The sequence below is a fragment of the Phyllobates terribilis genome, unplaced genomic scaffold (genome assembly GCF_046119375.1).
Source record: "Phyllobates terribilis strain yellow unplaced genomic scaffold, ASM4611937v1 Scaffold_2__4_contigs__length_985480577, whole genome shotgun sequence".
Taxonomy (NCBI): Eukaryota; Metazoa; Chordata; class Amphibia; order Anura; family Dendrobatidae; genus Phyllobates; species Phyllobates terribilis.
Genome location: NW_027362762.1, coordinates 75,292,805 through 75,304,859, shown reverse-complemented (window position 1 = coordinate 75,304,859; position 12,055 = coordinate 75,292,805). Strand labels below are relative to the sequence as shown.

At 49.7% G+C, this 12,055-nt stretch overlaps 1 protein-coding gene across 1 annotated transcript in view; it reads right to left on the bottom strand.

The window, feature by feature from the left end:
* The window catches only part of ANGPTL5 (angiopoietin like 5), a 109,846-nt gene that overhangs the window by 59,903 nt on the left and 37,888 nt on the right, over positions 1-12,055 (bottom strand). Inside the window, exons 3-4 of the mRNA XM_073669697.1 lie at positions 10,017-10,120; positions 742-835 (exon numbers count right to left, since the gene is read on the bottom strand). Of these exons, the coding sequence (XP_073525798.1) occupies positions 742-835; positions 10,017-10,120 (198 nt within the window). The remainder of the gene's footprint in view (positions 1-741; positions 836-10,016; positions 10,121-12,055) is intronic.

Below are 12,055 nucleotides of genomic sequence, written 5' to 3'. Positions count from 1 at the left end.
TACTCACTCTTAAAATCCATGTCAGAATGGCTGCATGATCCTGATAACAAAGGCTATGTTCACACATTGCGCTTTTGCTGCATTTTTTTTCTGCAGCAAAACCTGATCTCTTGCCAGGAGGTTTGTTCAGGATTTTTCTTGCTTTTTTGCTTGTTTTTTTGGTGCATGTTTGCTGCATTTTTTTTCACTGTCTTTTGTCTCTGTTACGCATGTACATAAAGTTCAGTGAAAAAAAAAAATCTCATTCTGGTTTTGGCACAAAAAATACTGAAAAATGCTGAAAAACCTGATACCTGCGGTTTTGGTGCATTTTTTAGTGTTTTTTTCATCACCCATTACTTCCAATGGGTGAAAAAACACTGAAAAAATGTTGAAAGAAGTGACATGCTCTATTTTGCAAAGAAACATTCAAGGCAAAAAATCCTGAAAAAAAAAAAAACAAGATGTGTGCATGAGATTTCTGGTATCTCATAGACTTTGCTGGTGCTGCAAAACGCAGCTGAAAATTTGCATAAAAAAACGCAGCAAAAACGCAATGTGTGAACATAGCCAAAATGAGCATTTTGGACTCATAAAATGCTTATCTTAATATCAGCAATATGCAGCCATACTGACATGGATTTTCAAAGTAAGTACACCAGTGTCATCGGGTCTAAATAGCTACTTAATAATCTGTGTACTTCATATTGTGAAATCTGGTGTCAGATCCTCTTTAACATTACACAAGTCATAAACTCTTACCATGTGTCTGAAAGGGCCTATGAGGAAAAGGATCTGCGTGTTTTTTCAAGACTTCTGCATTCAAAAGAAGAACCTTATTGGTTAGTTCACTCACCTATAGGTAATAATGAGAACATTAAGTACACTGCACCATACAGAATTGTATAATACAAGTTAGATAAAGATTTGTAGTAATGGGAAAGGGTACGTATAGCATAATTATTATATATAATATTTCAAAATCAGGTGATATCCCCAATGAGATGTAACGGCTATGGACACCTTTGCTCTGATTTATTTTTTATTGTTCATTTGCTTCCTAAAAGCAAAATTAAGGAAACTTTTTTAAAGGCAATTTTTTTTAAATACAAGTCCTACCATTTTGCTGCTGTAAGAATGTGCAACTCCTTTACATAGCTTGCTGTTCTGCTGATGGATATAAAACTGCTCAACAGTGGGAATTCCTGGGTTGGTCAGAGGCATTCATGGATGGGACAAGCACTCAAGTCTTCAGCAAGAGAAGATCATGCAGGTTGTACTGTGTCATTGTAAGGATACAGAGGAAAAAACACAGTGGCAGTGTGCAAGGGGAGGGGATGAATCACACAGGCAGTATGGTGTACAGAGGAATGAGATCCTACAGCAGAATCTGTAGGGGAGAAATACACAAACTTCTTGGCATCAGTCTCTGTCTGCACAAGGGAGAGGAGATTTTTGTGGACTGTAAAAGAAGACAGCGGCAGTCCAGGAATGAAGCTGTGTTAGTACATGAGAGCTAGTGAAGCCAACATTATCCTAGATGTACAGACCTTACATCCAGCCTATATTTCTGGGAGGGACATGCTAACATAAGACAACTCTGAAACCAGGAGCATGTTATGCACACGCCCGGGCTAAGCGGCGTGTGCGTGTGATTGGTAGTGATTCCACTGGACCGTGCCGGAGAGTGAATGCCTGGAGGGGCGTGACTAAGTATTCACCCGATCCGACCAGGGTCGCACGACGGCATACGACGCCAGTGCACCAAGGAGGAACCGAGCAGAGGGACCAGGTGCTACTCCAGGACAGACCCCGGACACGGCTGTTGACCCACACAGGGAAATACAGGAACAGGCTGGTAGGCTGGCACACAGACTGGAGGGTATAGGCAGGCACGACTGGTATGCAGGCAGGCGGGTATGCAGGCAGGGGGGTAAAGGCAAGCACAGCTAGAGTGCAGACAGGGAGGCACTAGCAGGTAGGAACACAGGCGGGATAGGACCCAGTACACACCGGGACTCAGGAACAATACAGGCAGAGGGGTACAGGCAAGCACAGCTAGAGTGCAGACAAGGCTGAGCAGGGAGGACAGGGCTCTGTTCACACGGAACAGACAGGAAGGGAAAGACAGAGCCAGATACTCACACAGTACTTGCAGAGACAACAAGCAGGAGTTAGGTACGAGTTCAGACTCTGCAGAAAAAGGAAGGGAACGGACATAGAGGCAAAACAGGTAAAGGACAGGAGAGAGTTCAGACTGGAACTGAGTGTACGGAGGAGACCGACACTGCAGAGGGATACAGGAGCGGGTCTGGGAATACGGCCCCCAGAGAGGCGGAACGAACAGGCAAGGAGCGTGTTCAGACAGGACAGACAAGAGAACACAGAAAGGAGTCAGTTCAGACACGGGAGCTGATACCGCAAAGCAGGAGACATACAGGACTCAGTTCAGACACGGGAGCTGATACCGCAAAGCAGGAGACATACAGGACTCAGTTCAGACACGGGAACTGATACAAAAAGCAGGAGACAAGAGACGGGACCTGGCACCTTCAGAGTGCAAGAACACACTGAAGGAAACACTATGCTCAGGCAGGGATAGAAGGGAGCTGCTGAGCTATATACCAAGTGACAGACAGCAATAGGCTGAGGACGCACAAGGGGTGTGACCCACAGCAGGTACAAAAGGCAGGAAGTGATCGGGCGCCGCCCTTAAGCAGCAGAAACAGACACAAACAGACAGCATGGAGGGAAGCCAGAGAGACATTCTGGACAGGAGATCAAGTGCGCCCTCTTGCACAGTGGGAGATGGACCACCATGCAAGGACGCCGCCAGGTATGTTACAGTACCTCCCCCCTTACGCCCCCTCTTCTTCAGGCCTGCCAGAATCTTCCGCAGGGAATTCGAGGGCCAGTCGTTCACTGGGTTGGAGGGGGACAGAGACTTAAGGGTAATCTCTGCTTCGAGGTACATCTTGTCAAGCTCACAGGAAGAAATAGACGGGTTATCACGTACATAATGAGGAAAAGACACTGTCTCTTTGTTATCTGGTGGTATCCCGGAGGATTCAGGAAACAACTGGAGGTCCTCCGCCGGGTCAGAAGAGTGCAGAGGCTCAGAGAAAACAACTGCTTCAGAGTACACTAGGTCGGACTCACTGGAGGAAGCAGGCGAGGTATCGGGTACCGAGTATAGGAAAGTCTCTGTCCATTCACCACCAGGTGGCACCCCGAAGGGTTCTGGAGACAGCTGGCGGTCCTCCGCCTGGTCAGAGGGGTGTAGAGACTCACGGGTAACCTCTGCTTCAGAGTACACTAGGTCGGACTCACTGGAGGAAGCAGGCGAGGTATCGGGTACCGAGTATAGGAAAGTCTCTGTCCATTCACCACCAGGTGGCACCCCGAAGGGTTCTGGAGACAGCTGGCGGTCCTCCGCCTGGTCAGAGGGGTGTAGAGACTCACGGGTAACCTCTGCTTCAGAGTACACTAGGTCGGACTCACTGGACAAAGCAAGCGAGGTATCAGATCCAGGATATAGGAAAGTCTCTGTCCATTCACCACCAGGTGGCACCCCGAAGGATTCTGAACACAACTGGAGGTCCTCCGCCTGGTCGGAGGGGTGTAGAGACTCAGGAGTAACCTCTGCTTCGGAGTACACTAAGTTGGACTCACTGGACGAAGCGAGCGAGGTATCAGGTACAGAGTATAGGAGAGTCTCTGTCCTTTCGCTACCAGGTAGCACCCCGAAGGGTTCAGGAGACAACTGGAGATCCTCCGCCTGGTCGGAGGGGTGTAGAGACTCGGAGGTAACTACCACTTTGGGGTACCCATTGTCAGGCTCACAGGACGAAGCGGACAAAGTATTGAGTACCGGGTGTAGAGAAGTCTCTCTCCATTTGTCATCGAGTGGTATCCCGGAGGGTTCAGGAGGCAACAGGGGATCCTCCGCCAGGTAGTAGAGGTGCACAGACTCTGAGGTAACCACAGCTTTGGAGCATCCTTGGACATGCACACCGGTTAAAGAGAAAGAAGCATCTGATGCCGGGTGCAGGAAGTTCTCCTGTGTGGAGTCTGGATGGGCAGAAGTCTCTTCGGCCAGGAGAACTGGTGCACTACCCACGCACATTACCCATTGGGGTTTCTCCGGGATACAGGGAGATGAAGCTTCAGTAGGGACTCCAAGGCTGGGGTCAGGAGGTCTCAGGGAGGACAGACCCTGGCGTGACGGCTTGCCTCTAAGTCTAGCACGTCTGGACTGCCTCTTGAGGTTGAGAGAAGTATTCCGGAAAGCGTAGTCACCCTGTGAGGATTCTGGGTGGGCAGTAGTCTCATTGGGCTGGAGGACTATTGCGCTACCCACACACATTACCCGTCGGGGCTGCTCCGGGATATTGGGAAGTGAAGCTTCAGCAGGGGCTTCAGAGTTAGGGTCCTCGAAGACCATACGAAAGGCCACCAGGAAGGCCTGCAGGTCAAGGATGACAGGATCCCATGCTTCCCATAGGGGGGTGACCCATTTCAAGGCATCACCCGCTAGGTAGTCAATCATAAAGTCCACTTTAGCCCAATCGGAAGGAAAATAGAGAGGGTAGGCCTTAAAGTGTAGCATGCATTGCTCCACAAATGCACGACACTGTCTTGGATCCCCATAGTAACGTGGCGGATCCGCAGGAACGAGGGCTGATAGATCCATCTGGATGGGTGCGTAATTCGCCTGGAACTCAGCTAAAGGGGGAAAAAAAATTTATTTATTTTATTTTAATGCATGTATTCGCTGGAAAAACTTCTCAAAGAGCGAAGGCCGTGGGGCTCAACGGGAACCATGGCCTGAGCATGCTGTTATGCACACGCCCGGGCTAAGCGGCGTGTGCGTGTGATTGGTAGTGATTCCACTGGACCGTGCCGGAGAGTGAATGCCTGGAGGGGCGTGACTAAGTATTCACCCGATCCGACCAGGGTCGCACGACGGCATACGACACCAGTGCACCAAGGAGGAACCGAGCAGAGGGACCAGGTGCTACTCCAGGACAGACCCCGGACACGGCTGTTGACCCACACAGGGAAATACAGGAACAGGCTGGTAGGCTGGCACACAGACTGGAGGGTATAGGCAGGCACGACTGGTATGCAGGCAGGCGGGTATGCAGGCAGGGGGGTAAAGGCAAGCACAGCTAGAGTGCAGACAGGGAGGCACTAGCAGGTAGGAACACAGGCGGGATAGGACCCAGTACACACCGGGACTCAGGAACAATACAGGCAGAGGGGTACAGGCAAGCACAGCTAGAGTGCAGACAAGGCTGAGCAGGGAGGACAGGGCTCTGTTCACACGGAACAGACAGGAAGGGAAAGACAGAGCCAGATACTCACACAGTACTTGCAGAGACAACAAGCAGGAGTTAGGTACGAGTTCAGACTCTGCAGAAAAAGGAAGGGAACGGACATAGAGGCAAAACAGGTAAAGGACAGGAGAGAGTTCAGACTGGAACTGAGTGTACGGAGGAGACCGACACTGCAGAGGGATACAGGAGCGGGTCTGGGAATACGGCCCCCAGAGAGGCGGAACGAACAGGCAAGGAGCGTGTTCAGACAGGACAGACAAGAGAACACAGAAAGGAGTCAGTTCAGACACGGGAGCTGATACCGCAAAGCAGGAGACATACAGGACTCAGTTCAGACACGGGAGCTGATACCGCAAAGCAGGAGACATACAGGACTCAGTTCAGACACGGGAACTGATACAAAAAGCAGGAGACAAGAGACGGGACCTGGCACCTTCAGAGTGCAAGAACACACTGAAGGAAACACTATGCTCAGGCAGGGATAGAAGGGAGCTGCTGAGCTATATACCAAGTGACAGACAGCAATAGGCTGAGGACGCACAAGGGGTGTGACCCACAGCAGGTACAAAAGGCAGGAAGTGATCGGGCGCCGCCCTTAAGCAGCAGAAACAGACACAAACAGACAGCATGGAGGGAAGCCAGAGAGACATTGTGGACAGGAGATCAAGTGCGCCCTCTTGCACAGTGGGAGATGGACCACCATGCAAGGACGCCGCCAGGTATGTTACAGTACCTCCCCCCTTACGCCCCCTCTTCTTCAGGCCTGCCAGAATCTTCCGCAGGGAATTCGAGGGCCAGTCGTTCACTGGGTTGGAGGGGGACAGAGACTTAAGGGTAATCTCTGCTTCGAGGTACATCTTGTCAAGCTCACAGGAAGAAATAGACGGGTTATCACGTACATAATGAGGAAAAGACACTGTCTCTTTGTTATCTGGTGGTATCCCGGAGGATTCAGGAAACAACTGGAGGTCCTCCGCCGGGTCAGAAGAGTGCAGAGGCTCAGAGAAAACAACTGCTTCAGAGTACACTAGGTCGGACTCACTGGAGGAAGCAGGCGAGGTATCGGGTACCGAGTATAGGAAAGTCTCTGTCCATTCACCACCAGGTGGCACCCCGAAGGGTTCTGGAGACAGCTGGCGGTCCTCCGCCTGGTCAGAGGGGTGTAGAGACTCACGGGTAACCTCTGCTTCAGAGTACACTAGGTCGGACTCACTGGAGGAAGCAGGCGAGGTATCGGGTACCGAGTATAGGAAAGTCTCTGTCCATTCACCACCAGGTGGCACCCCGAAGGGTTCTGGAGACAGCTGGCGGTCCTCCGCCTGGTCAGAGGGGTGTAGAGACTCACGGGTAACCTCTGCTTCAGAGTACACTAGGTCGGACTCACTGGACGAAGCAAGCGAGGTATCAGATCCAGGATATAGGAAAGTCTCTGTCCATTCACCACCAGGTGGCACCCCGAAGGATTCTGAACACAACTGGAGGTCCTCCGCCTGGTCGGAGGGGTGTAGAGACTCAGGAGTAGCCTCTGCTTCGGAGTACACTAAGTTGGACTCACTGGACGAAGCGAGCGAGGTATCAGGTACAGAGTATAGGAGAGTCTCTGTCCTTTCGCTACCAGGTAGCACCCCGAAGGGTTCAGGAGACAACTGGAGATCCTCCGCCTGGTCGGAGGGGTGTAGAGACTCGGAGGTAACTACCACTTTGGGGTACCCATTGTCAGGCTCACAGGACGAAGCGGACAAAGTATTGAGTACCGGGTGTAGAGAAGTCTCTCTCCATTTGTCATCGAGTGGTATCCCGGAGGGTTCAGGAGGCAACAGGGGATCCTCCGCCAGGTAGTAGAGGTGCACAGACTCTGAGGTAACCACAGCTTTGGAGCATCCTTGGACATGCACACCGGTTAAAGAGAAAGAAGCATCTGATGCCGGGTGCAGGAAGTTCTCCTGTGTGGAGTCTGGATGGGCAGAAGTCTCTTCGGCCAGGAGAACTGGTGCACTACCCACGCACATTACCCATTGGGGTTTCTCCGGGATACAGGGAGATGAAGCTTCAGTAGGGACTCCAAGGCTGGGGTCAGGAGGTCTCAGGGAGGACAGACCCTGGCGTGACGGCTTGCCTCTAAGTCTAGCACGTCTGGACTGCCTCTTGAGGTTGAGAGAAGTATTCCGGAAAGCGTAGTCACCCTGTGAGGATTCTGGGTGGGCAGTAGTCTCATTGGGCTGGAGGACTATTGCGCTACCCACACACATTACCCGTCGGGGCTGCTCCGGGATATTGGGAAGTGAAGCTTCAGCAGGGGCTTCAGAGTTAGGGTCCTCGAAGACCATACGAAAGGCCACCAGGAAGGCCTGCAGGTCAAGGATGACAGGATCCCATGCTTCCCATAGGGGGGTGACCCATTTCAAGGCATCACCCGCTAGGTAGTCAATCATAAAGTCCACTTTAGCCCAATCGGAAGGAAAATAGAGAGGGTAGGCCTTAAAGTGTAGCATGCATTGCTCCACAAATGCACGACACTGTCTTGGATCCCCATAGTAACGTGGCGGATCCGCAGGAACGAGGGCTGATAGATCCATCTGGACGGGTGCGTAATTCGCCTGGAACTCAGCTAAAGGGGGAAAAAAAATTTATTTATTTTATTTTAATGCATGTATTCGCTGGAAAAACTTCTCAAAGAGCGAAGGCCGTGGGGCTCAACGGGAACCATGGCCTGAGCATGCTGTTATGCACACGCCCGGGCTAAGCGGCGTGTGCGTGTGATTGGTAGTGATTCCACTGGACCGTGCCGGAGAGTGAATGCCTGGAGGGGCGTGACTAAGTATTCACCCGATCCGACCAGGGTCGCACGACGGCATACGACGCCAGTGCACCAAGGAGGAACCGAGCAGAGGGACCAGGTGCTACTCCAGGACAGACCCCGGACACGGCTGTTGACCCACACAGGGAAATACAGGAACAGGCTGGTAGGCTGGCACACAGACTGGAGGGTATAGGCAGGCACGACTGGTATGCAGGCAGGCGGGTATGCAGGCAGGGGGGTAAAGGCAAGCACAGCTAGAGTGCAGACAGGGAGGCACTAGCAGGTAGGAACACAGGCGGGATAGGACCCAGTACACACCGGGACTCAGGAACAATACAGGCAGAGGGGTACAGGCAAGCACAGCTAGAGTGCAGACAAGGCTGAGCAGGGAGGACAGGGCTCTGTTCACACGGAACAGACAGGAAGGGAAAGACAGAGCCAGATACTCACACAGTACTTGCAGAGACAACAAGCAGGAGTTAGGTACGAGTTCAGACTCTGCAGAAAAAGGAAGGGAACGGACATAGAGGCAAAACAGGTAAAGGACAGGAGAGAGTTCAGACTGGAACTGAGTGTACGGAGGAGACCGACACTGCAGAGGGATACAGGAGCGGGTCTGGGAATACGGCCCCCAGAGAGGCGGAACGAACAGGCAAGGAGCGTGTTCAGACAGGACAGACAAGAGAACACAGAAAGGAGTCAGTTCAGACACGGGAGCTGATACCGCAAAGCAGGAGACATACAGGACTCAGTTCAGACACGGGAGCTGATACCGCAAAGCAGGAGACATACAGGACTCAGTTCAGACACGGGAACTGATACAAAAAGCAGGAGACAAGAGACGGGACCTGGCACCTTCAGAGTGCAAGAACACACTGAAGGAAACACTATGCTCAGGCAGGGATAGAAGGGAGCTGCTGAGCTATATACCAAGTGACAGACAGCAATAGGCTGAGGACACACAAGGGGTGTGACCCACAGCAGGTACAAAAGGCAGGAAGTGATCGGGCGCCGCCCTTAAGCAGCAGAAACAGACACAAACAGACAGCATGGAGGGAAGCCAGAGAGACATTCTGGACAGGAGATCAAGTGCGCCCTCTTGCACAGTGGGAGATGGACCACCATGCAAGGACGCCGCCAGGTATGTTACAGAGCAGACTGCAAACTGTATATCAGGGGTCGGAAAATGAATAAAGGATTGAAGATTATAGCCTGAATTTTAGTGCAACTCTTTTATATTGAGGTTACCACTAGCAAAAGTGTCCATAGCCTTTAGAGGGGCTATTCATATTTTTGTTGAAAAGATCACACCTTCCTAGCAATCAATAATAATTTACAGGGGAATCAGGCACCAGAATGGTAAATAAAATGTGTTGTCTGCAGTCATTTTATGTGATTTCAGCCTTGTGAATCCTCACATCGCGCACAGTGAGGATTCTCTGGTGCTGGCGCCAAAGAACGGTGGTCATGTGACCACAATTATGCAATATGCATACTCCAGGACACATTCCGACTAGAAGGGTGTGGCCTCACTCAAGAAAGTGTATTGAGTGAGGCTGGAAACAATCTAGTCTGGATGTGACCGGGAGTATGACATGACCCCCGCTCCTGGCGCAGGAAAGTCCTCACAGCGTGCAGAGCGTGTGATGTGAGGATTCATAAGTCTGCAGTCATATAGAGTGACTGCAGACTTGTTGTTCATGACCAGACAATCCCTTTAAGAACTATTGCTTTAGCATGTAATATTTGTAATTTCCCAAATGGGCAAAGTAAACTTGTTTGGCAGATAAATCCAAGATGGCAGACCAACCGGTCATAGTTAGGGTAATTAACAAACTGGATAAAGCGTTATGCAAGTATAGAAATTGCAACTCAACATTTGTAAGAAGTATTTGCACCTGATTCAAGAGGAAATCCAGAGATTTTTGGTGTTCCTCCATCATGCTCTTCAACATCTTCTTTGTACTTCTTGCATAAGTAACAAGAGAGTTTTGCAGATTCTCTGAAGTGAAAAAACATTTAGTTTCAAAGGTTACAGCTGGGATTTGTATGTGAGGAAACAAGCAGGAACGCTCCATGTATTTAGACGGGAATTATATAATAAATGACAGAATATATACTCGACGAGAACCTTACTCTCAAAATACATCATGGAAAGGAGCTCAAGGTCAGACTGCACTCAACAGAGGAGATATGATAGATGACCCACCTTGCAGCTATGTTAAAGTGTTACATATCCCCTTCAATTGCATCAAAAACTCTACTGGACCTCATGGGTCTAGTTGTGGTTGAGGCCCATTATCATGTCAGGATCTTGTAGAGCAGTGTTCCCCAACTCCGGTCCTCAAGAGCCACCAACAGGTCATGTTTTCAGGATTTCCTTCGTATTGCCCCAGTGATGGAATTCTTGCATGTCCAGGTGAGGCAACTATCACCTGGGTAATACTAAGGAAATCCTCAAAACATGACCTGTTGGTGGGCCTTGAGGACTGGAGTTGGGAACACTGTTGTAGAATCATAGCTAGAATTCCTTCTGACCTTTTTCTGTATCTAAATATCCTGACCAAGGCATAGATGCTTGGTGGTGTCCCCCTACTAACGAGCCCTCAGAGAACATGACCAACAAGCTACAATCATACGACTTGCGTCCAGTGGAGACGCAAGTTTATAGAGGACTATGCCAGCAAAAAGCAAAGGGGACAAGTTCATAGAGGTCATTATGACAACGGGTGTAACGCTAGGGCTACTCGACGACATGTGTCACGCAACAGCTATTCTCAAAAAAGTAAAGCGGCAAAAATATCTGTGCAACTTGTCTGCGAATTGCTGTTGCGCGTCAATTTTAGAGCTCTGATTCGCAAACAAGTCAAACTCGAGTCGCATGTGGCGTGCGACTTGCATTGATGTCTATTCAAATGTGTCACTTGCAACTTGTGACCAGTGACAGAAAATCCAAAACATACGCAACTTTGTTATGCAGATCGCACCTCGATACCATAGGAAATCATTACATCTAATGTTGCAATGCCGTGCTGCAATTTCGGTGTCACACAGCACATGTTGCAGTTTAGCCCTAGCCCAAGATGGAATTAACTAATTACGTGCACATATTATAGAAACCATGAGGAGAACAGATTGAAGATCAATTTGGAGAGAAATATGAAAGATAACAATGGTAATAATTTCAAACACAGAAGCAACTTCAGCTCAGGATCCTCCATGCATGGAACCTTGCTGTGCGCCAAGGGATAATTAGCAAAGGAGAAAAATCCAGCAAGGAATAAGGACTGAAATGCGTTTGCTGCGGTTCATTACCCTACAGGTTTTTATGGATTTTTCAATAAACTTTAAGTTTTTATGGATCTCCTCCCTTTGCTGGATTTTTTCTTCTTTTGCTAATGGTAATAATTCAATGAAGGGGGTGGGGGGTAAGAATCCAAACATATAAAGGGGAAAAAAATTATTGGGCCAAAAAGGTAATGGGGATGGATGAGAACAGAAAGTGTCAAGTGAGGCTTGGAGTCCACATTTTTGGATATGAAGGGGCAGACATGGGACAAAACAAGAGAGAAGAAATATAAGTTCCATGATCGACCCTTATATTCTGTAGCAATGAAACCTACTTTATAGAATGGATGCTTAGATGTTTTTTCCACCCTTTTTTCAGAAGTGGCCACAGAGAAGGGATGATTGTAAAACAAAGAAACTCCCATTATTTGAGCGTCACTGCCCAGGGAATCTCTGCCCAATCACCTGACCACTGATTGACTGCAGGAACGGGTGACCGATGGACGTGACATCATCCCACTGGTAAAGATGATGTCTCATACCACTGGTAGTGATGATGTCTCATCCTTCAGCCATCTGACACTGTAGCCAATCAGTGGCCTCAAAAGTCAGGCAACTGTATGGACCACATGTCATCATTTCTGGAGAC